The sequence below is a fragment of the Coregonus lavaretus genome (assembly GCF_964263955.1).
Source record: "Coregonus lavaretus genome assembly, chromosome: 9".
Lineage (NCBI taxonomy): Eukaryota > Metazoa > Chordata > Actinopteri > Salmoniformes > Salmonidae > Coregonus > Coregonus lavaretus.
This window is the reverse complement of record NC_139996.1, coordinates 46,035,875-46,062,088: the sequence shown is the minus strand read 5'-3', so window position 1 is coordinate 46,062,088 and position 26,214 is coordinate 46,035,875. Positions and strand designations below refer to the sequence as shown.

Genomic DNA, 26,214 nt, shown 5'->3' with positions numbered 1-26,214 from the left:
CCTCTCAAGCTCTGTCAGGTTAGATGGGGAGCGTCGCTGCACAGCTTTGTTCAGGTCTCTCCAGAGATGTTCGATCGGGTTCAATGCCGGGCTCTGGCTGGGCCACTCAAGGACATTCAGAGACTTGTCTTGGCTGTGTGCTTTGGGTCGTTGTCCTTTTGGAAGGTGAACCTTCGCCCCAGTCTGATGTCCTAAGCGCTCTGGAGCTGGTTTTCGTCAAGGATCTCTCTGTACTTTGCTCCGTTCATCTTTCCCTCGATCCTGACTAGTCTCCCAGTCCCTGCAACTGAAAAACATCCCCACAGCATGGTGCTGCCACCACCATGCTTCACCGTAGGGATGGTGCCAGGTTTACTCCAGACGTGATGCTTGGCATTCAGGCCAAATAGTTCAATCTTGGCTTCATCAGATCAAATAAAATAAAATTGTATTTTTCACATACATGTTTGGCAGATGTTATTGCGGGTGTAGCGAAATGCTTGTGCTTCAAGCTCCGACAGTGCAGTAATATCTAACAATTTCACAACATATACCCAATACACACAAATCTAAGTAAGGAATGGAATTTAAGAATATATATGGACAAGCAATGACAGAGCGGCATGGACTAAGATACAGTAGAATATTCTAGAATACAGTATATACATATGAGATGAGTAGTGCAAGATATGTAAACATTAATAAAGTGACTAGTGTTCCATTTCTTAAAGTGGCCAGTGATTTCAATAGGCAGCAGCAGCCTCTAATGTGCTAGTGATGGCTATTTAACAGTCTGATGGCCTTGAGATAGAAGCTGTTTTTCAGTCTCTCGGTCCCAGCTTTGATGCACCTGTACTGACCTCGCCTTCTGGATGATAGCGGGGTGAACAGGCAGTGGCTCAGGTGGTTGATGTCCTTGATGATATTTTTGACCTTCCTGTGACATTGGGTGCTGTAGGTGTCCTGGAGGGCGGGTAGTTTGCCCACGGTAATGCGTTCGGCAGACCGCACCACCCTCTGTAGAGCCTTGCTGTTGCAGGCGGTGCATCTGTAAAAGTTTGTGAGGGTTTTAGGTGCCAAGCCACATTTCTTCAGCCTCCTGAGGTTGAAGAGGCTCTGTTGCGCCTTCTTCACCACACTGTCTGCGTGGGTGGACCGTTTCAGTTTGTCAGTGATGTGTACGCCAAGGAACTTGAAGCTTTCCACCTTCTCCACTGCGGTCCCATCGTTGTGGATAGGGGGGTGCACCCTCTGCTGTTTCTTGAAGTCCACGATCATCTAATTTGTTTTGTTGATGTTGAGTGAGAGGTTATTTTCCTGGCACCACACTCCCAGAGCCCTCACCTCCTCCCTGTAGGCTGTCTCGTCATTGTTGGTACTGTTGTGATGTCTGCAAACTTGATGATTGAGTTGGAGGTGTGCTTGGCCACGCAGTCATGGGTGAACAGGGAGTACAGGAGGGGGCTGAGCACGCACCCTTGTAGGGCCCCAGTGTTGAGGATCAGTGAAGTGGAGATGTTGTTTCCTACCTTCACCACCTGGGGGCGGCCCGTTAGGAAGTCCAGGACCCAGTTGCACAGGGCGGGATTCAGACCCAGGGCCTCGAGCTTAATGATGAGCTTGGAGGGTACTATGGTGTTGAATGTTGAGCTATAGTCAATGAACAGCTTTCTTAAATATGTATTCCTCTTGTCCAGATGGGAAAGGGCAGTGTGCAGTGTGATGGCGATTGCATCGTCTGTGAATATATTGGGGCGGTAAAAAAATTGAAGTGGGTCTAGGGTGACAGGTAAGGTAGAGGTGATATGATCCTTGACCAGAGAATCTTGTTTCTCATGGTCTGAGAGTCTTTGGGTGCCCTTTGACAAACTCCATGTGCCATTACTGAGGAGTGGCTTCCGTCTGGCCAGTCTACCATAAAGGCCTGATTGGTGGAGTGCTGCAGAGACGGTTGTCCTTCTGGAAGGACCTTTTATAGGCAGGTGTATGCTATTCCAAATCATGTCCAACCAATTGAATTTACAACAAGTGGACTCCAATCAAGTTGTAGAAACATCTCAAGGATGATCAATGTAAAGAGGATACACCTGAGCTTAATTTCAAGTCTCATAGCAAAGGGTGTGAATACTTATGTAAATAAGGTATTTAAGTTTTTTTATTTTTAATGCATGTGCAAACATTTCTAAAATCATGTTTTCACTTTGTCATTATGGGGTACTGTGTATAGATTGATGACAATTTAGATTTATTTAATCAAATTTAGAATAAGGCTGTAACGTCACAAAGTGGAAAAATTCAAGGGGTCTGAATACTTTCTTCCCAATTTTAGTAAATGTATCAGCCAAAACATGACATCCACCATACGTTCAAGGGCAGGCACAACACAAAAACCTTAGATGATGTAAAATAGGGTCTAAGCTACAACATATGAAAAATATTAGAGTTTAAGCATCTTTAGAGAATTGGCGTTAGAAGTTTAAAAAAAGTACAATTTATATTTAAAAAAATATTTTTTTCTTCCTGAAATTATAAAATAGTTTGACAACCCTGTTAGCATCTTTATCAAATCAAATCAAATTTTATTTGCCACATGCGCCGAATACAACAGGTGTAGACATTACCGTGAAATGCTTACTTACAGCCCTTAACCAACAATGCATTTATTTGTTAATAAAAAAGTAAAATAAAACAACAACAAAAAAGTGTTGAGAAAAAAAGAGCAGAAGTAAAATTAAATAACAGTAGGGAGGCTATATACAGGGGGGTATCAGTGCAGAGTCAATGTGCGGGGGCACCGGCTCGTTGAGGTAATATGTACATGTGGGTAGAGTTAAAGTGACTATGCATAAATAGTTAACAGAGTAGCAGCAGCGTAAAAAGATGGGGTGGGGGTGCAAATAATCCGGGTAGCCATGATTAGCTGTTCAGGAGTCTTATGGCTTGGGGATAGAAGCTGTTGAGAAGCCTTTTGGACCTAGACTTGGCGCTCCGGTACCGCTTGCCGTGCGGTAGCAGAGAGAACAGTCTATGACTAGGGTGGCTGGAGTCTTTGACAATTTTGAGGGCCTTCCTCTGACACTGCCTGGTATAGAGGTCCTGGATGGCAGGAAGCTTGGCCCCAGTGATGTACTGGGCTGTACGCACTATCCTCTGTAGTGCCTTGCGGTCGGAGGCCGAGCAGTTGCCATACCAGGCGGTGATGCAACCAGTCAGGATGCTCTCGATGGTGCAGCTGTAGAACCTTTTGAGGATCTGAGGACCCATGCCAAATCTTTTCAGTCTCCTGAGGGGGAATAGGCTTTGTCGTGCCCTCTTCACGACTGTCTGAGTACTTCTACAATGCGCAAATATCTATGGAAGGTTTCATTCAAACCAAAAGGGCTGCTCTCAAAAAGTGATTGAATTCAAATGGATTTACCCTATAGGCTTAGAGGATTTTAGTCTTCTCATTGCTTTGTTTACTTTGCCTCTGTGCACAGACACAGACATCACACCTTTCTGCTCATGATTTTCTCTCAATCGGTAGGGCTTAGCTGCGTATGTCAAACCCCTTAACTCAGAAAAGATTAATGGTTAACCTTAGTCCATTCTTAGACTTTAGCATCTATTCATGAAGGTATCTTCTGGCCGGGGGAGTTTTGTTAAAGGGCGACTGCACTTCCTGATTTGGCCTTGTTAGCTATGCTATGGAGAGAACAACGTTTTGAAGTTGAGGACTTCTCCCCTCCAGACTGACTCGCCATCTCAAGATGGTCAGCTAATTCAGTTCTTGGTGATAGCTGCCTATCCTATTTGGCTGATATTTCTTTGTCAAATTAGTTCTGGCAAGATGGCAAGCGCCAGTGTCTGGAATGTGTTTCATAAGACACTCGTTCTACAACACCTTGCTACGGAAGTAGCTTGCAACTTAGTTTCAACGTTTCGTCATGTCATGTAAATGCATGTTACCGTGGAAATGGTATCTACTGGGAGTTGAATGCCCGGTCTTGAGTCGGCTCAGCTGTCATACAAAATTCTATAACTGGCTAATTTTGTCTCGTCTCATCTCTCCTTATGTCTGCTGTTAGATCTTTCCCGGGGGACAAATCCCAGAACTACTAATATCCCTACAACAGGTGTAGGCTACATGTGGACATTGCACAAACATCACCCAGCTTGAGTGTAGATACATTTATCAACTAAAAGTCGATGTGTGTGTTCGTGTTACAAAGACAAAACATTTTATGCTGTAACTATCTTATTGATGTGCTTATGAAGACAGTATGCCTAGACTTGTGTGTAGAGTACAACTTCAGCTGTCAAACCAGAACTAGAATAGCATTCTATTTGTCTATTTGGCCAAATCTAAGGGTTTGCCTGTCTAAAGGCGTCCGCATGCTTCCCAGCCGAAACAGTTCGGAAGAGTTTGTGCATATAATTTATTATGCTGACATTTTGTGATGTTTTTGTTCGTGTTGGACTCCGGTAAGTGTTTTTTCGGCTGTTCGGGCACACAATATATTTTTCCTGAGGCAAGCTGAAGTTCGGAGCCGAAGTCTACGCCCCTTCATCGGTGATTGGTCAACAGTAGGGATTCTTCAATAAAGTCTTTGTTGTCATTCAACAAGAGACGACTTGTTTTCATGCACATTTTTTGTAAAATTGTGCGACTCTGATCTCCTCCGCAAAAACATCAAAATTAATGACAGATGTCTTGAGTTATCTTAGATTAATTCTGACTATTTTGATGAAGTGTATACTGGCTACATCGTCTCAAAATGGACAAACAGTACTATTGTCGCTTTTTTCTCATTTTTCAAGCGAAGATCTTGTAAGGGAGTATGCGAGCACACTCGTTCCTTCTGCTAGCCGAGTGCGGCTAGGCACCAGCCAAACTGAAGCATGCTGACGCCTTAACCACACACTGATATGCACAGCTCTCTGGGTGAGGTTCTGTCATCAAGTCTCCAGTGGGTGATGAGATGTTTCTATGTAATGTATTACAGGTTATGGACATGTGCAGTCAGGTGGCAGGAGGGGTGGAGTACATGACACTCCATCCTGGATATGACTGAGTTTGCCTAAACCCATGCAGGCAGAGTTCAATAACTACAGGCAGATGTGAGATGCAGGAGGATGCCACTCTTCTCATACCACTCTGTAGGCTGCCTAATTCAGCTTCCGCCAGGAGGAAGCTTTAAATAGGTCCGTAGCCTACAGAGTAATATGAGAAGAGTGCAATTGCTGAACTTATGCAGATATTCTAAACAAAGTGTTTTGATAACTTTCAAGTGTAATAGTTCCATGTAGAATAAACCATATTCTGCTAATATAACAATGTGCAAAAATTATACCTTCCTGTATGGTGTCCCGTATAAGAAAGACGTTCCCTGACATGTTCGACTCAATAACAAAAGACGATAAAAGTAATAGATATCTTGTATAATTTTAATGCTGATTTGTAAGGTCTCTCCCAATTCAGACATTACATTTGACATTTTAGTCATTTAGCAGACGCTCTTATCCAGAGCGACTTACAGTTAGTGAGTGCATACATTTTTCATACAGACATCAGTAGGGCCCCGTGTAGCTCAGTTGGTAGAGCATGGCGTTTGCAACACCAGGGTTGTGGGTTCGTTTCCCACGGGGGGCCAGTATGAAAAAAAATTAAAAATGAAATAAAATGTATGCACTCACTAACTGTAAGTCGCTCTAGATAAGAGCGTCATTAAAAAAAAATTACAATTAAAAAACCTGTTTCAGGACTCCATTTCAAAAGCATCTCTTCTGCCCATCTGTAGAAAAACAAGGAAAAGTTGATGAGTGACACGTATTGAAAGGGTGATATTACTAAACACTTGTGATGTACTGTCTCATTAGTAATCACCTTTTGTCCCTTCTGAGGTGTTTGCCAATGCCTGATGGGCATGGCAGCGTAGATCAGCTCCAGGCCCCTCATCACAGATACTGGTCATGAAGGAGCCCGACTTCGGCTCCTATATCCAACCCAGCTCCTATATCACAGAGGGAGGGAGAGAGAGAAAGACTGTCACCATACAGTCATGGACGCCAACAGTAAATACACGGTTGAACATAGTCAATCAGAGATCCTGATTCACAGCTAATTCACAAGGGAAACGTGCCAGCATTGCACTGACTGGTTGGCATTACTCACTCGGGCCCAAGACAAACATATACACACAGCACTGATTACATTTTCAATGGTGGTTAGGTGAATTCCAGGATAGATATTATTTTTACCATTATTAACCAGATCAAAGGTGCCCAACCTGATTTGTATTTATTATGGATCTCCATTCTTCCTGGGGTCCAGCAAAATTAAGGCAGTTATACATTTTAAAAACTTTACAACACATTCATAACAGATTTCACAACATATTAAGTGTGTGCCCTCAGGCCTCTATTCTACTATCACATATCTATAACACAATATGCATGTGCACATGTGTGTATGTTATCATGTGTTTGTATGCATGTGTCTATGTTTGTGTTGCTTCACAGTCCCGCTGTTCCATAAGGTGTATTTTTATCTGTTTTTTAAATCTAATTTTACTGCTGGCATGAGTTACTTGATGTAGAATAGAGTTCCATGTAGTCATGGCTCTATGTAGTACTGTGCGCCTCCCATAGTCTGTTCTTGACTTGGGGACTGTGAAGAGACCTCTGGTGGCATGTCTTGTGGGGTATGCAATGGTGTCCAAGCTGTGTGCCAGTAGTTCAAACAGACAGCTCAATGCATTCAACATGTCAATACCTCTCACAAGTACAAGTAGTGATGAAGTCAATCTTTCCTCCACCTTGAGCCAGGAGAGATTTACATGTTAGCTCTCTGTGTACATCCAAGGGCCAGCCGTGCTGCCCTGTTCTGAGCCAATTGCAATTTTCCCAAGTCCCTCTTTGTGGTACCTGACCACACGACTGAACAGTAGTCCAGGTGCGACAAAACTAGAGCCTGTAGGACCTGCCTCGTTGATAGTGCTGTTAAGAATGCAGAGCAGCGCTTTATTATAGACAGACTTCTCCCCATCCTAGCTACTGTTGTATCAAAATGTTTTGACCATGACAGTTTACAATCCAGGGTTACTCCAAGCAATTCAGTCTCCTCAACTTACTCAATTTCCACATTATTCATTACAAGATTTAGTTGAGGTTTAGGGTTTAGTCAATAATTTCTCCCAAATACAATGCTTTTAGTTTTTGAAATATTTAATATATGCCATTTAGCAGACGCTTTTATCCAAAGCGACTTACAGTCATGTGTGCATATATTTTTACGTATGGGTGGTCCCGGGGATCGAACCCACTACCCTGGCGTTACAAGCGCCATGCTCTACCAATTGAGCCACCCATTCTGAAACTAACTGCAGCTCTTTGTTGGTGTTGCTGTCATTTCAGTCGCTGTGGTAGCTGAAGTGTATAGTGTTGAGTCATCTGCATACATAGACACACTGGCTTTACTCAAGGCCAGTGGCATGTCGTTAGTAAAAAAGTAAGGGGCCTAGATAGCTGCCCTGGGGAATTCCTGATTCTAACTGTATTTTGTTGGAGAGGCTTCCATTAAAGAACACCCTCTGTGCTCTGTTAGACAGGTAACTCTTTATCCACAATATTGCAGGGGGTGTAAAGCCATAACACACGTTTTTCCAGCAACAGACTGTGATCGATAATGTCAAAAGCCACACTGAAGTCTAACAAAACAGCCCCCACAATCTTTCTATCATCAATTTCTCTCAGCCAATCATCATTCATTTGTGTAAGTGCTGTGCTTGTTGAATGCCCTTCCCTATAAGCGTGCTGAAAGTCTGTTGTCAATTTGTTTACTGTAAAATAGCATTTTATCTGGTCAAACACAATTTTTTCCAAAAGTTTACTAAGGGTTGGTAACAGGCTGATTGGTCGCTTTTTTGAGCCAGTTAAGGGGGCTTTACTATTCTTAGGTAGGGGAATAACTTTTGCTTCCCTCCAGGCCTGAGGGCACACACTTTCTAGTAGGCTTAAATTGAAGATATAGCAAATAGGAGTGGCAAAATCGTCCGCTATTATCCTCAGTAATTTTCCATCCAAGTTGTCAGACCCCGGTGGCTTGCCATTGTTGATTGACAATAATACTTTTTTCACCTCTTCCTTACTTTATGGAATTCAAAATTACAATGCTTGTCTTTGATAATTTGGTCAAATATACTTGGATGTGTAGTGTCAGCGTTTGTTGTTGGCATGTCATGCCTAATTTGCTAATCTTGCCAATGAAAAAATCATTAAAGTAGTTGGCAATGTCAGTGGGTTTTGTGATGAATGAGCCATCTGATTCAATGAATGATGGAGCGGAGTTTGCCTTTTTGCCCAAAATTTCATTTAAGGTGCTCCAAAGCTTTTTTACTATAATTCTTTGTCATTTATCTTTGTTTCATAGTGTAGTTTCTTCTTATTTTTATTCAGTCCAGTCACATGATTTCTCAATTTGCAGTACGTTTGCCAATCGGTTGTACAGCCAGACCTATTTGCCATCTCTTTTGCCTCATCCCTCTCAACCATACAATTTTTCAATTCCTCATCAATCCACGGGGATTTAACAGTTTTTACAGTAATTTTCTTAATGGGTGCATCCTTATTAGTAACTTGGATAAGCAATTTCATAAATGTGTCAAGTGCAGCGTCTGGTTGCTCGTCATTACACACCATGGACCAACAAATATTCTTCACATCAACAACATAGGAATCACTACAAAACTTATTGCATGACCTCTTATACACAATATTAGGCCCAGCCTTTGGAACTTTGGTTTTCCTAGATATGGCTACTATATTGTGATCACTACATCAGATGGATTTGGATACTGCTTTCAAACAAATTTCTGCAGCATTAGTAAAGATATGATAAATACATGTTGATGATTTCATTGCTGTACTGTTTGTAACTACCCTGGTAGGTTGGTTGATAACCTAAACCAGGTTGCAGGCACTAGTTACAGTTTGAAGCTTTATCTTGAATGGGCAGCTTGATGAAAGCCAGTCAATATTTAAATCAGAGCCTATGCCGCTCTGACAATGACATTGCTCATCCATATATTTATATATTCTTATTCAATTCCTTTACTTAGATTTGTGTGTATTAGATATTAGTTGTGGAACTGTTAGATATTACTTGCTAGATATTACTGCACTGTCGGAACTAGAAGCACAAGCATTTCGCTACAATCGCAATAACATCTGCTAACCATGTGTATGTGACCAATACATTTTATTTGATTTGATTTTGATTTGAAAGTATACCTCTCTATTGATATCATATATATTATCAAGCATTTCAGACATGTTATCCAGATACTGACTGTTAGCACTTGGTGGTCTATAACAGCTTCCCACCAGAATGGGCTTTAGGTGAGGCAGGTGAACCTGTAGCCATATTAGTATTTAACATGAGATCCTTTCTAAGCTTTACAGGAATGTGGTTCTGAATATAGACCACAACACCACCCCCTTTGGCTTTTCTGTAAATGTTATAACCTTGTATTGCTACCACTGTATCATCAAAGGTATTATCTAAGTGAGTTTCAGAGATTTGCAGAATATGAATGTCAGCCTACAAAGGGAAGCACAGCCACGAGCCTACCAGATGAGCTAAACCACTTCTATGCTCGCTTCGAGGCAAGCAACACTGAAGCATGCATAAGAGCACTAGCTGTTCCGGATGACTATGTGATCACGCTCTCCGTAGCCGATGTGAGTAAGACCTTTAAGCAGGTCAACATTCACAAGGCCGCAGGGCCAGACGGATTACCAGGACGTGTACTCCGAGCATGTGCTGACCAACTGGCAAGTGTCTTCACTGACATTTTCAACATGTCCCTGACTGAGTCTGTAATACCAACATGTTTCAAGCAGACCACCATAGTCCCCGTGCCCAAGGACGCTAAAATAACCTGCCTAAATGACTACCGACCCGTAGCACTGACGTCTGTAGCCATGAAGTGCTTTGAAAGGCTGGTCATGGCTCACATCAACACCATTATCCCAGAAACCCTAGACCCACTCCAATTTGCATACCGCCCCAACAGATCCACAGATTATGCAATCTCTATTGCACTCCACACTTCTCTTTCCCACCTGGACAAGAGGAACACCTACGTGAGAATGCTATTCATTGACTACAGCTCAGCATTCAACACCATAGTGCCCTCAAAGCTCATCACTAAGCTAAGGATCCTGGGACTAAACACCTCCCTCTGCAACTGGATCCTGGACTTCCTGACGGTCCGCCCCCAGGTGGTAACGGTAGGTAACAACACATCTGCCACTCTGATCCTCAACACGGGGGCCCCTCAGGGGTGCGTGCTCAGTCCCCTCCTGTACTCCCTGTTCACCCATGACTGCATTGCCAGGCATGACTCCAACACCATCATTAAGTTTGCCTACGACACAACAGTGGTAGGCCTGATCACCGACAACGATGAGACAGCCTATAGGGAGGAGGTCAGAGACCTGGCCGTGTGGTGCCAGGATAACAACCTCTCCCTTAACGTGACCAAGACAAAGGAGATGATTGTGGACTACAGGAAAAAAAAGCGGACTGAGCACGCCCCCATTCTCATCGACTGGGCTGTAGTGGAACTGGTTGAGAGCTTCAAGTTTCTTGGTGTCCACATCACCAACGAACTATCATGGTCCAAACACACCAAGATAGTCGTGAAGAGGGCACGACAAAGCCTATTCCCCCTCAGGAGACTGAAAAGATTTGGCATGGGTCCTCAGATCCTCAAAAAGTTATACAGCTGCACCATCGAGAGCATCCTGACTGGTTGCATCACCGCCTGGGTTGGCAACTGCTCGGCCTCCGACCGCAAGGCACTACAGAGGGTAGTGCGTACGGCCCAGTACATCACTGGGGCCAAGCTTCCTGCCATCCAGGACCTCTATACCAGGCGGTGTCAGAGGAAGGCCCTCAAAATTCTCAAAGACTCCAGCCACTCTAGTCATAGACTGTTGTCTCTGCTACCGCACGGCAAGTGGTACTGGAGCGACATGTCTAGGTCCAAAAGGCTTCTCAACAGCTTCTACCCCCAAGCCATAAGACTCCTGAACAGCTAATCATGGCTACCCGGACTACTTGCACTGCCTCTGTTAATTATTTATGCATAGTCACTTTAACTCTACCCACATGTACATATTACCTCAACTACCTCAACTAGCCGGTGGCCCCGCACATTTACTCTGCACCGGTACCCCCCTGTATATAGCCTCCCTAATGTTATTTTATTTTACTTCTGCTGTGTTTTTCTCAACACTTTTTGGTTGTTGTTGTTTTATTTTACTTTTTTATTAAATAATAAATGCATTGTTGATTAAGGGCTGTAAGTAAGCATTTCACAGTAATGTCTACATCTGTTGTATTCGGCGCCTGTGGAAAATACATTTTTATTTTATTTGATCTGTTACTAGCAAATTATTGATTTCATGAACCTTGTTTCTCATGCTACATATGTTAACGTGGGCTATTTTTAACACTTTTCTGGGATGCTTGATAATTTTCTTGGTTTACTGGGAAGCTTAACAGAGGTAGACATTCTCAAGTTATTTTTATTAGTGCAGGGTGAGCTGCACACAGTGGACTTCCTACTAGGGCACACCACCTCAGTGCTAACAGTATTACTCTGGTTCATAGGCATTTGATTACTGCATACAATAGCTGTAGGATCAGCAGAGGCGTTCCGGGCAATAAGAAGGACATAAACTAGGTTATTTACATTGTCTTCCAACGCCCCTAAGATAATGTACATTTGCTGAATCAACTCAGCGACACAATGGTAGGGAAAACTGAGCTGGACTTGGGTAATTAATAAGTCATTATCTCAACGTAGCCTTATAATGCTGTGAAAGGATCTAGGAACCCAAATTATTTGGGTGGATCCCATCCTCCTTTATAATACGAGCTTTGTTTCCAGAAGGTATCAAAATTGTCAATAGATGTTACACCCACAGAGCTGCAATGGTCTCATAGCCAGTTATGGAGGGCTAAAAGTCCTCCACTACTCTGAAGCGGGACTGATGTCTGGCCACTGCCTCAGCCTTCTGTAACTGCTCTTGATATATTAGCGGGGTTCCCACGACACTGCTGAACAACAAATCCACCAGGTTCTATACGTAGCTGTGAATGAAATAAAATATCATCACTCAATAAACATATAGCGAGAAAAATAACTTTCTCTAGTTTGGAAGTATTTGATATGCTAATAGAGGGACTGTAACTACAGAATAGATTCAGGCCGGGGACGCTGAATGCTTGCTGATTCGTTTTGACATTTTCTGCCAGAGCCATAGCTATATTTGTAGTAGACAAGTACCATCCTGAAAATAAATTTGCCCTAGAAAATACACAATAAATGTTTATGAGAACAGGCATGTTGTTTTGGGTTAGCAGACAAAGCCCCGAATGCTAGCTAGCTACTTACCTAACTTGAAAAACCGGGTTAGTTGCATCTTTGTCCAAGTTGAAACGAGTTGGCTAGCTAGCTTATGTTGGCTTGCCAGTTCGAGTTGAAACATTATTGAAAGCAAGCTGGCTACATCCTATGATAAGCTAGGAAGCTAGTATCCAAGTGCCTGCCCTTTATTGACCCTAAATGCCAATGGGCTATAGTTAGGTGTTGTTAGCAAGGCAGTTAGCTAACGTGAGCTATGCACATCTTCCTCTGACATGCACGTTAGCTTGTTGTATTTAGCTAGCTGGGTCATTCCTACTTGTGGTGCCCTTTGGACCTCATAACTTTTAGGGGGAAAAGGAATATATACAGTACCAGTCAAAAGTTTGGACACACCTACTCATTCCAGGGTTTTTCTTTATTTTTACTATTTTCTAGATTTTGGAATAATATTGAAGACATCAAAACTATGAAATAACACATATGGAATCATGTAGTAACCAAAAAAAGTGTTAAACAAATAAAAAAATATTTTATATTCTTCAAAGTAGCCACCCTTTGCATTGATCACAGCTTTGCACACTCTTGGCATTCTCTCAACCAGCTTCATGAGGTATTCACCTGGAATGCATTTCAATTAACAGGTGTACCTTGTTAAAAGTTAAGTTGTGGAATTTCTTTCCTTCTTAATGTGTTTGAGCCAATCAGTTGTGTTGTGACGAGGTAGGGGTGGTATACAGAAGATAGCCCTATTTGGTAAAAGACCAAGTCCATATTATGGCAAGAACAGCTCAAATAAGCAAAGAGAAAAGACAGTCCATCATTACTTTAAGACATGAAGGTCAGTCAAAACGGAAAATGTCAAGAACTTTTGAAAGTTTCTTAAAGTGCAGTGGCAAAAACCATCAAGCGCTATAATGAAACTAGCTCTCATGAGGTCCGCCACAGGAATGGAAGACCCAGAGTTACCTCTGCTGCAGAGGATAAGTTCATTAGAGTTACCAGCCTCAGAAATTGCTGCCCAAATAGATGCTTCACAGAATTCAAGTAACAGACACATCTCAACATCAACTGTTCAGAGGAGACTGCGTGAATCAGGCCTTCATGGTCGAATTGCTGCAACAACAAAAAAACACTACTAAAGGACACCAAGGAGATGAAGGGACTTGCTTGGGCCAAGAAACACGAGCAATTAGACCGGTGGAAATATATCCTTTGGTCTAATGAGTCCAAATTTGAGATTTTTGGTTCTAACCGCCATGTCTTTGTGAGAAGCAGAGTATGTGAACAGATGATCTCTGCATGTGTGGTTCCCACCATGAAGCATGGAGGAGGAGGTGTGATGGTGTGAGGGTGCTTTGCTGGTGACACTGTCAGTGATTTATTTAGAATTCAAGCCACACAGCATTCTGCAGCGATACGCCATCCCATCTGGTTTGGGCTTAGTGGGACTATAATTTGTTTTTCAACAGGACAATGACCCAACACACCTCCAGGCTGTGTAAGGGCTATTTGACCAAGAAGGAGAGTGATGGAGTGCTGCATCAGATGACCTGGCCTCCACAATCCCCCGACCTCAACCCAATTGAGATGGTTTGGGATGAGTTCGACCACAGAGTGAAGGAAAAGCAGCCAACAAGTGCTCAGCATATGTGGGAACTCCTTCAAGACTGTTGGAAAAGCATTCCAGGTGAAGCTGGTTGAGAGAATGCCAAGAGTATGCAACGCTGTCATCAAGGCAAAGGGTGGCTACTTTGAAGAATCTAAAATCTAAAATATTTTTATTTGTTTAACACTTTTTGGGTTACTACATGATTCAATATGTGTTATTTCATACTTTTGTCTTCACTATTATTCTACAATGTAGAAAATAGTACAAATTAAGAAAAACCCTTGAATGAGTAGGTGTGTCCAAACTTTTGACTGGTACTGTATATAGAAAAGTAGTATTCTATCATAAAAAGGACATGATTTGACTTTCAGAAAAACAAATTTGTCAAGCTCAGGCACATATTTTTTTAGGTGCATTTTCCAACCTGTTAGGTGCATAATCCTAACAGGGTGGAACCTAACAGGGTGGAAATTTGGAGCCCAAAATAGCCATAGCTCTGTGAGTGAGCAAGATTGAGCTAGCATAATGGTGAACACTTGAACAGGATTTTAACTTCTCTATCAAACATATTTTAACATTTTGAAATTTGGTAAATTTTCTCTATCATTTAGCCTAGCAGGGTGGACATTTATGAGTGGGACATACAGACTAACAACATTAAACATTTAAATATGTTATTATTTTAAGGATTATGTTTCTCGTGGAAGTTGATGAATAACACCCGGGGACATGGCAAAACACCTACATCCACTGAAAAAAAGGGTTCATAATGCATAAAGTTCCCTTTCAATATGTTTTTAAGGTAAAAAACACCTGGCCTGGCTCGCTAGCATTATAAAATAATGTTGTATAACGAAAAGTAGCTACTAGCTAGCTAGTACCAGCTATCTACTCAGATAACGTACTCACCAACACCAGCGGTTTGACGGTTGACAGGCAGCAGAAGTGACCGTGTCGGATGCAATCCATTCCTGGCCATCTGGCCAGTGGAGGCTGCTGAGGGGAGGGTGGCTCATAATATTGGCTGGAAAGGAGCAAATGGAATGTATTTGATACCATTCCACAGATTCCGCTCCAGACATTACCACAAACCCATTCTCCCCAATTAAGGTGCCACCAACTTCCTGTGCATTTGGCAATATTGTTGAAATGCATTGGAAGTTTGCACTAACTTTATGGAAGGACATTTTCACTTATTTTTGCAGATTTTAATGTGCGTATTCTGCACCCATATGCACACTTGACAACAAATGTCCACATGGCAGCTGTGGGTGAACCTCAACATGTTGTCTCTGGGCAATTGGGCATCATTGGCAAAAGTGGGCATAGAAGTAATCCATACCCAACCCTCCAGCCCGATTCTGATATTTTTTTCACAAATTAGTCTTTTGACCAATCACATCAGATTATTTCACATCAGAACTTTTTCAGAGCTGATCTGATTGGTCAAAAGACTAATTTGTGAAAAAAAGATCAGAATTGCGCTGCCTGTCTAAATGCAGCCTAAGTAATGATGAACTCACTTACAACTCAATTTTGGACGAGACTGACTTTATGACTAAAATTGTGAGCGACCGCCTCGATTCGGTCTTGTGTAGCAAAATCTGAAATGTAGTTTTTTACATTGGAAAGTAATTCTGCTTTGAAAGTTGATGAACTTGTAACCCCACTTTTGAGCAAATGGCCGTTGAATGTTTTGGTACGCCTACTGGAGAGCTACCTTTTATTTATTTATTTTATATTACCTTTATTTAACTAGGCAAGTCAGTTAAGAACAAATTCTTATTTACAATGACGGCCTACACCGGCCAAACCCAGACGACACTGGGCCAATTGTGCGCCGCCCTATGGGACTCCCAATCATGGCCGGTTGTGATACAGCCTGGAATCTGTAGTGACACCTCAAGCACTGAGATGTAGTGCCTTAGACAGCTGCGCCACTTGGGAGCCCAAAAGTAGCTACACCTATTCAGCATCGTTCACACCCTCTTAAGCCTTAGCCCCACCCTTCTCTTTAAGGATTCACATGTGAGGCCATGTGCTAAACAGAGTGAGTAAGATAGTCTTGAACTCTTTGGTTGTTTACTACACTAACAGTGGTTTAAGCAGTACCCTACAGTAAGGGAAAAACTCCAGGTAAAAATACACTATCATTTGTATAAAAAAGTTGTGTGAAGTAGTGATGTGTGACATATGCCTAGCTTCTTGAAATGGGTCACAATTATCCTATTTACACTTTGTACTCAAGTTTGACACTAGAATGAATGTTTCTGACTCATATCGATGCCACATTAAACCAACTTTTCTAGTTTTAAATGGCCTAAGGGGAAGTTGACCTTTAAGAGCCCCGCGTTAACAAGCATCGCTTGTTTTAACAAAACCAAACATTTAAATTACTACACATCTTTATACATTTAGGTTTAGTGTTCACACGCAGCCATATCTCCATGTTACAGCACTTGTTTACGAAAGACAGAAGAGACCTCTGCTAATTAGCTATCTAGTGTGCTCAAAATGCCTTTGTGTAAGTGTACTTGGGGAAGAAGTGTAGTGGAAGTGTATTTTGTCGGCTGGAGGCACACAGCCATATGGATCTGTGCAAACCTGCTACAGCAAGTGTATCTTTTTTTGTTTGAAAGATTCTCACTGATATGAAAGATAAGTTCCATATGTTTTGAAAACCTTATCGCAAACAATGATTATTTAAGTTTCTAAATGATATAACAGAGCGTCTGGATTGTAGTTCACATGGTCCCACCGGTAAACGGTGCTTATAGCTGAGAACCCTTGGGATTTGGATTTGATTTGATTTATTGGGATCCCCTTTAGCCGACCCCAACGGCGACAGCTAGTCTTACTGGGGTCCGACACATAACGAAAAATACATTACAGACAAAATACTTTCCAATTTACATACATTTAAAAAACATTAACGTGTGTGTGTGCATCTATCAGTTGCACAACATACATTCCTACATACAGTGCATTTGGAAAGTATTCAGACCCCCTGGCTTTTTGTTACGTTACAGCCTTATTCTAAAATTTATTAAATAGTTTTTTCCCCCTCATCAATCTACGCACAATACCCCATAATGGCAAAGCAAAAACAGGTTTTTAGAACGGAAATATTACATTTACATAAGTATTCAGACCCTTTACTCAGTACTTTGTTGAAGCACCTTTGGCAGCGATTACAGCCTTGAGTGTTCTTGGGTATGACGCTACAAGCTTGGCACACCTGTATTTGGGGAGTTTCTCCCATTGTTCTCTGCAGATCCTCTCAAGCACTGTCAGGTTGGATGGGGAGCGTCGCTGCACAGCTATTTTCAGGTCTCTCCAGAGATTTTCGATCGGGTTCAAGTCCGGGCTCTGGCTGGGCCACTCAAGGACATTCAGAGACGTAGCCACTCCTGCGTTGTCTTGTTGGAATATGAACCTTTGCCCCAGTCTGAGGTCCTGAGCGCTCTGGAGCAGGTTTTCATCAAGGATCTCTCTGTACTTTGCTCTGTTCATCTTTCCCTTGATCCTGACTAGTCTCCCAGTCCCTGCCGCTGAAAAACATCCTCACAGCATGATGCTGCCACCACCATGCTTCACCGTAGGGCTGGTGCCAGGTTTCCTCCAGACGTGATGCTTGCTTCATCAGACCAGAGAATCTTGTTTCTCATGGTCTGATAGTCCTTTAGGTGCTTTTGGCAAATTCCAAGCGGGCTGTCATGCTTTTTACTGAGGAGTGGCTTCTGTCTGGCCGCTCTACCATAAAGGCCTGATTGGTGGAGTGCTGCAGAGATGGTTGTCCTTCTGAAAGGTTATCCCATCTCCACAGAGGAACTCTGGAGCTCTGTCAGTGTGACCATCGGGTTCTTGGTCACCTCCCTGACCAAGGCCCTTCTCCCCCTATTACTCAGTTTGCCCGGGCGGCCAGCTCTAGGAAGGGTCTTGGTGGTTCCAAATTTCTTCCATTTAAGAATGATGGAAGCCACTGTGTCCTGCAGAATGTTTTTGATACCCTTCCTTAGATCTGTGCCTCGACACAATCCTGTCTCGGAGCTCTACGGACAATTCCATTCGACCTCGTGGTTAGTTTTGTTCTCTGACATGCACTGTCAACTGTGGGACCTTATACTGAAAAGTATTAGCACGTCATATCATTGGGGAAATACACGAAATTGATATGGATTTCCCACTTCAAGCCCAAATATATCATACTTTGACTAAAACAATGTCATACATGCTGACCACACCGCTCGCATTACCTGGGCAAGCGTTGCAAAATAAATGTACACATACATGTTATTCAATCATTGCATCCACACTACTCGTGCGCATCAACAAGCGTGTGCATAGCCAGGCGCTAAAATAGAACTTGGTTCTATTTGTGACTCTTGACACGCTACAAGTCCTGCATCTCCCATCTCCTCATTGGTTTTTAGGAGCATATATCCACGTGGGGGATTGAAAGATAAACTGAGGTCCACACTCCAGTTCAGTTGTTGGTGGTAAAGCACCTTAAAGTTGGTTGCCAACTGCTATATAAAGTCCAAAGAAGATGAAGAAGCCTGAAGGAGGAGGGATTACTAGAAACAAACTTGGTTTCTAGACTACTGCAATGCTCTATTTTCCGGCTACCCGGATAAAGCACTAAATAAACTTCAGTTAGTGCTAAATACGGCTGCTAGAATCCTGACTAGAACCAAGAAATTTGATCATATTACTCCAGTGCTAGCTTCCCTACACTGGCTTCCTGTTAAGGCAAGGGCTGATTTCAAGGTTTTACTGTTAACCTATAAAGCGTTACATGGGCTTGCTCCTACCTATCTTTCCGAGTTGGTCCTGCCGTACATACCAATACGTACGCTACGGTCACAAGACGCAGGCCTCCTAATTGTCCCTAGAATTTCTAAGCAAACAGCGGGAGGCAGGGCTTTCTCCTATAGATCTCCATTTTTATGGAACAGTCTGCCTACCCATGTGAGAGACGCAGACTCGGTCTCAACCTTTAAGTCTTTACTGAAGACTTATCTCTTCAGTAGGTCATATGATTGAGTGTAGTCTGGCCCAGGAGTGTGAAGGTGAACGGAAAGGCTGGAGCAACGAACAGCCCTTGCTGTCTCTGCCGGGCCGGTTCCCCTCTCCACTGGGGTTCTCTGCCTCTAACCCTGTTGCAGGGGCTGAGTCACTGGCTTGCTGGTGCTCTTTCATGCCGTTCCTTGGAGGGGTGCGTCACTTGAGTGGGTTGAGTTACTGACGTGATCTTCCTGTCTGGGTTGGCGCCCCCCCCTTGGTTTGTGCTGTGGTGGAGACCTCTGTGGGCTATACTCGGCCTTGTCTCAGGATTGTAAGTTGGTGGTTGGGGATATCCCTCTAGTGGTGCGGGGGCTGTGCCTTGGCGGAGTGGGTGGGGTTATATCCTTCCTGTTTGGCCCTGTCCGGGGGTTTCTTCGGATGGGGCCACAGTGTCTCCGGACCGCTCCTGTCTCAGCCTCCAGTATTTATGCTGCAGTAGTTTATGTGTCGGGGGGCTGGGGTTAGTTGGTTATACCTGGAGTACTTCTCCTGTCTTATCCAGTGTCCTGTGTGAATTTAAGTATGCTCTCTCTAATTCTCTCGTTCTCTCTTTCTCTCTGAGAACCTGAGCCCTAGGACCATACGTCAGGACTACCGGGCATGATGACACCTTGCTGTCCCCAGTCCGCCTGGCCTTGCTGCTATTCCAGTTTCAACTGTTCTGCCTGCGGCTACGAAACCCCTACCTGTCCCAGACCTGCTGTTTTCAACTCTTTAATGATCGGCTATGAAAAGCCAACTGAGAGACCTGAGCCCTAGGACCATACGTCGGGACTACCGGCCGTGGTGACTCCTTGCTGTCCCCAGTCCGCCTGGCCTTGCTGCTATTCCAGTTTCAACTGTTCTGCCTGCGGTTATGGAACCCCTACCTGTCCCAGACCTGCTGTTTTCAACTCTTAATGATCGGCTATGAAAAGCCAACTGAGATTTATTCCTGATTATTATTTGACCATGCTTGTCACTTATGAACATTTTTGAACATCTTGGCATGGTTCTGTTATAATCTCCACCCGGCACAGCCAGAAGAGGACTGGCCACCCCTCATAGCCTGGTTCCTCTCTAGGTTTCTTCCTAGGTTTTCGCCTTTCTAGGGAGTTTTTCCTAGCCACCGTGCTTCTACACCTGCATTACTAGCTGTTTGGGGTTTTAGGCTGGGTTTCTGTACAGCACTTCGAGATATTAGCTGATGTAAGAAGGGCTATATAAAATAAAATTGATTGATTGATTGATTGATTACCCTTTTATCTGTGGATTAATTTTCGGAGTAGAGGAAAAATTAGCTAGCAACAGCAAGCTTGCTAGTTATATTGCCATAAATGTTGAATGCTTTTTGACCTGTCCCCAAATTAATATAGTTGGTTCAGAGTTTGTTTAAATTTTTCAACCTGCGTATCCTTATCGCGTCTGGTGTGGGTGGACAAAATCAACATGCGTGCGATGGTGCACATGGACGCACGCCTGCTCCCGGTCTAGTCAACATGTTATTGACTTCAATCGTTGTGCAACATCATGGATAAGTTCTGGGCATCGTCTTTCAGTTGAAAAAAATGTCAATTATAAATACAAATGTAAACTCACATTTTTTAAACTTTTCGCATATATTGTATCTTAAACCCACATTTACATAATCTAAGGTGTATGTGTTGGGCCAACCATGGATTGAGGAACCACATACTCTTCTATTTCAATCATAGACCACTGCAATTTAGCTGGTAAACCATTTCATTTACTTTACTTCCAATTACATTTACATTTTAGTCATTTAGCAGACGCTCTTATCTAGAGCGATTTACAGTTAGTGAGTGCATACATATTATTATTATTTTTTTCATACTGGAATCAAACCCACAACCCTGGCGCTGCAAACGCCATGCTCTACCAACTGAGCTACATCCCTGCCGGCCATTCCCTCCCTTACCCTGGACCAATTGTGCGCCGCCCCATGGGTCTCCCGGTCGCGGCCGGCTACGACAAAGCCTGGATTCGAACCAGGATCTCTAGTGGCACAGCTAGCACTGCGATGCAGTGCCTTAGACCACTGCGCCACTCGGGAGGACCATTACTACCACAAAGATGGCCACCGATCCACCCACCATCGAATGTCAACTTAAAAGTAGACTCAGCGAAATGACGTAGATGCAGAACATAAACAGCATAGTGGGTAAATTTCCACAACAACTAAGAGCGTTGAAGCATAAAGGTTAACTTCTCAGCTGTTTTGGTGCCCTGGCTACCACACTGTAACGGCGTGAAACATGCATAGATACTGTGTGAGAGTCTTGCATCTCGTTCATCTAAATATCTGCGATGCTGCTCGTGGCAACGTAATTTCACTGAGTCTACCTTTTAAATGGGAATGTATATTATCAATATAATATTTTGTATAGGTTTCCTATGGAAGATTGACAGTGTAATTTAAAACAACTGATATTCTCATTCAAGTCAACATTCTCTGATGTGTGGACCTCCAACCATCTTTGTGGTACCATTTGAAAGTTGACATTTAAATCTATCAGCCTAAACATGACACCTACCCTGTATTCAAGAGCATGCTGTGTCTCAACCGATGGCGGGCACAACACAAAGACCTCAGATGATGTAAAATGGGGTCTATGTGGAAATGAAAAAATATTCTGAGTTTATGCGTTTTTGGATAATTGACGATAAAGAAGAAAAAAAATGTATTACATTTTTTGTTGTTGAATTTATCAAATAGTTTGACAACCTTTTTAGTAAGCTTTTTAAATTATATCAAACTCAACAGTTTATCTTTTCCAGTGATGCAGACATGGATGTCTCATGGTATGGCGGAATATGCAAAATGGGTGAACATTGGGCACCTCTATCTCCTGAATGTTTTGGCATTCAGGTCCAAAAAGTCACTTTTGACCAGGGGCAAGAATGGAAAGTTTCGTTCAAATCAAAAGGAGTGCGGTCAAAATGTGATTGAAATCGATAAAAAATAATAATATTGATTCTAGATGAAAAGGGATCAAAGTTAAGGTAGAAGAAATATACATTCTTCCTGCCCACCATTTGGCTATTTTGTCATCCTTTTGAATTGTCTAATCATGTGGAGAAGTGATGGGAGTCGAGGTTATTCTAGAGTAAGTGTCTCATTACTGATATGAGTAGAGTTTTTTAAAGTTTTTTCTCCCATAGGAAATTGATAGGAATGATATCATGCTGTGTGCCCATTACTCTTGCAGAATTGAATGACTGTATGTGGATGACTATGCCATTCATTCAACCCTCCTCATGCCTGTGCTAGAATGCAATGTCATGTGGAATGCACATGTACAGTGAGGGAAAAAAGTATTTGATCCCCTGCTGATTTTGTACGTTTGCCCACTGACAAAGAAATGATCAGTCTATAATTTTAATGGTAGGTTTATTTGAACAGTGAGAGACAGAATAACATCAAAAAATCCAGAGAAACACATGTCAAAAATGTTATAAATTGTTTTGCATTTTAATGAGGGAAATAAGTATTTGACCCCCTCTCAATCAGAAAGATTTCTGGCTCCCAGGTATCTTTTATACAGGTAACGAGCTGAGATTAGGAGCACACTCTTAAAGGGAGTGCTCCTAATCTCAGTTTGTTACCTGTATAAAAGACACCTGTCCACAGAAGCAATCAATTAATCAGATTCCAAACTCTCTACCATGGCCAAGACCAAAGAGCTCTCCAAGGATGTCAGGGACAAGACTTTAGACCTACACAAGGCTGGAATGGGCTACAAGACCATCGCCAAGCAGCTTGGTGAGAAGGTGACAACAGTTGGTGCGATTATTCGCAAAAGGAAGAAACACAAAATAACTGTCAATCTCCCTCGGCCTGGGGCTCCATGCAAGATCTCACCTCGTGGAGTTGCAATGATCATGAGAAAGGTGAGGAATCAGCCCAGAACTACACGGGAGGATCTTGTCAATGATCTCAAGGCAGCTGGGACCATAGTCACCAAGAAAACAATTGATAACACACTACGCCGTGAAGGACTGAAATCCTGCGGCGCCCGCAAGGTCCCCCTGCTCAAGAAAGCACATATACAGGCCCGTCTGAAGTTTGCCAATGAACATCTGAATGATTCAGAGGAGAACTGGGTGAAAGTGTTGTGGTCAGATGAGACCAAAATGGAGCTCTTTGGCATCAACTCAACTCGCCGTGTTTGGAGGAGGAGGAATGCTGCCTATGACCCCAAGAACACCATCCCCACCGTCAAACATGGAGTTGGAAACATTATGCTTTGGGGGTGTTTTTCTGCTAAGGGGACAGGACAACTTCACTGCATCAAAGGGACGATGGACGGGGCCATGTACCGTCAAATCTTGGGTGAGAACCTCCTTCCCTCAGCCAGGGTATTGAAAATGGGTCGTGGATGGGTATTCCAGCATGACAATGACCCAAAACACACGGCCAAGGCAACAAAGGAGTGGCTCAAGAAGAAACACATGAAGGTACTGGAGTGGCCTAGCCAGTCTCCAGACCTTAATCCCATAGAAAATCTGTGGAGGGAGCTGAAGGTTCGAGTTGCCAAACGTCAGCCTCGAAACCTTAATGACTTGGAGAAGATCTGCAAAGAGGAGTGGGACAAAATCCCTCCTGAGTTGTGTGCAAACCTGGTGGCCAACTACAAAAAACGTCTGACCTCTGTGATTGCCAACAAGGGTTTTGCCACCAAGTACTAAGTCATGTTTTGCAGAGGGGTCAAAAACGTATTTCCCTCATTAAAATGCAAATCAATTCATAACATTTTTGTCATGGATTTTTCTGGATTTTTTTGTTGTCTCTCACTGTTCAAATAAACCTACCATTACAATTATAGACTGATCATTTCTTTGTCAGTGGGCAAACGTACAAAATCAGCAAGGGATCAAATACTTTTTTCCCTCAATGTAAGTACTATATTGCTGCACAGGAATCCTTAAATTGGCATTTAGAATTGGTCATATTGAATTAGAATTTACAGATATTTTTATTAATGACAATTGAATGCCTTATGGAGACATATCCTGGTCAGTGAGTTGGCGGTACAATATTTGATTCTAACCACCTGTGTCTTTCTTCCTTTTTGTCCCTACAGATATGCCATACGCCATGTTAAGATAAAAGACAACTGTGTTTAACATGCTTAAGCGGTTGGACAAAATCCGGTTCCGCGGACAGCGGACAGATGTGTTTCTGGATCTGGACGACTCGCCCAACACATCTGACACTGAATGTAGCGAAGAGATTCTGATGAAGCCTCGGCCCTCACTTGAAGTTAAAGACACTGAAGAACTGCAAGACCCTGTGAGTGCCCCTGTAATTGAATATCAGTATTAATATAACCACAGAAATGGCATCTCTTCAGACTCTTTCACTTCACAAATTCTCACTGAAACAAAACAGATATAGTTGTTTCCTAATTTAGTTTGGAATCTTCCAGATCACTTTAAGTCCAGTCACTCGCCATGCCATGGTGCCGCTGCCAGTTTCGTGGGGATTTTGGCCAAAATGTCCCCCTTTTGATACATGGCGTTCATGTTTATTCAACCCCCTTCCTGTTAATGTAGTTCACTCAAGCGAGGGTGGTGAGAAAGACTTAACAACCGCTGTCTACATCACTGCAGGCAGAGCTTAGTCAGACTAGACATGTGCCAAGGCCTACCGCCAACTCAACATCCCTGAGCACATTAGAAGAACAACTATATTTTTCATCTTATTATTTCATTTGTCTGCATATTCTGGTGCATTGATGTTCATATTTCTGTGGCGAGAGGTTGATAAAACTGCTTGATGTTCTTTGAAGATATACTCAGAGGAAATATCTGAATGGATTTGGTTGATCTAATGTTTTCTCCCTTTAAAACAGATCAAATTTATTATGAGTCATTTGATAACATCATCCCACACTGGGCCAAATTGATTGCGTTCTTTATGAAGTGTCCAAAAAAGCTCAAAGTTGTTGACAGATACACAAAGACGTGCAAACTTGGCACTGGTGCAAATGCTCAGCTAGCTGATCTGGTTCCTAAAGTCAAGACCCGACTTGCACATATCGAGTCTATAAGAAAAGACAATTGGAGATGTTGGACCTTTTAGGATCTCTGTATCTCAAACAAACTTTGACACAGAAACCCTATGTGCAGTGGAATTAGGGCTTAAACACAGCCCCTGTAATGTCTAACCACAAACATGTATTGGTACTGGGAAACTGGGCTTCAGCCAGTTCAGTACTGTACAGTGACACATTTGTTTGCGTCTTGGGCTTCTTCTCATGGAAACAGGTCTTTATGTTGTTAATGATTATGAACTAAATAGCTGTTCCAGATGTATTTACACCCATAGCAGGCCTGGCTGTCACTACTTACCACTTTTGATGCACTATAGCTCTTTTATGGGGTACATCTAATTAACATTCAGGTCTAATTTACACAGATGGAATAAATTGATGTACAGTTGTCAGCAAGTAGACCTGGTGAAATGTGTCACTGCTTCTCTGGGTAAATGGCGCAAAGAGGGACAGTGTTAATGTACTTCTATTATTCTCTTCATTTTACAAAGCATACAAGCAGTACTATTGCAATCTCAAAGTAGTCTGTCAACATTCTTCTTGTCAGTCATTGTTGCTAAGTTGTTGTAGTATGCTAGGTAACTTCGGAAAGTATTCAGACCCCTTGACTCTTTCCACATTTTGTTAGGTTACAGCCTTATTCTAAAATTGATTAAATTGTTTTTTTTCCCCCTCATCAATCTACACACAATACCCCATAATGACAAAGCAAAAACAGTTTTTTAGAAATGTTAGCTAATAAATACAAAATTATAATGAAATATGACATTTACATAAGTATTCAGACCCTTTACTCAGTACTTGGGGCGGCAGGTAGCTTAGTGGGTAAGAGCGTTGTGCCAGTAACCGAAAGGTCGCTGGTTCTAATCCCCGAGCCGACTAGGTGAAAAATCTGTCGATGTGCCCTTAAGCAAGGCACTTAACCCTAATTGCTCATGTAAGTCGCTCTGGATAAGAGCGTCTGCTAAATGACTAAAATGTAAATGTAAATGTACTTTGTTGAAGCACCTTTGGCAGCAATTAAGCCTTGAGTCTTCTTGGGTATGCCGCATCAAGCTTGGCACACCTGTATTTGGGGAGATTC

The 26,214-nt window shown here is 42.7% G+C and overlaps 1 protein-coding gene across 4 annotated transcripts in view; it reads left to right on the top strand.

The window, feature by feature from the left end:
- LOC311134577 (GRAM domain-containing protein 4-like) overlaps window positions 1-26,214 on the top strand; it is a 67,838-nt gene that overhangs the window by 1,578 nt on the left and 40,046 nt on the right. For 3 of the 4 annotated variants that reach the window (XR_014613706.1, XM_084168304.1, XM_084168306.1), the window contains exon 2: window positions 24,159-24,379. Coding sequence is in view for 3 of the 4 variants with exons in the window: in XM_084168304.1 (XP_084024430.1) it covers window positions 24,203-24,379 (177 nt within the window). In the remaining variant the exon portion in view is untranslated. The remainder of the gene's footprint in view (window positions 1-24,158; window positions 24,380-26,214) is intronic. The other variant, XM_084168305.1, reaches the window with a different exon arrangement.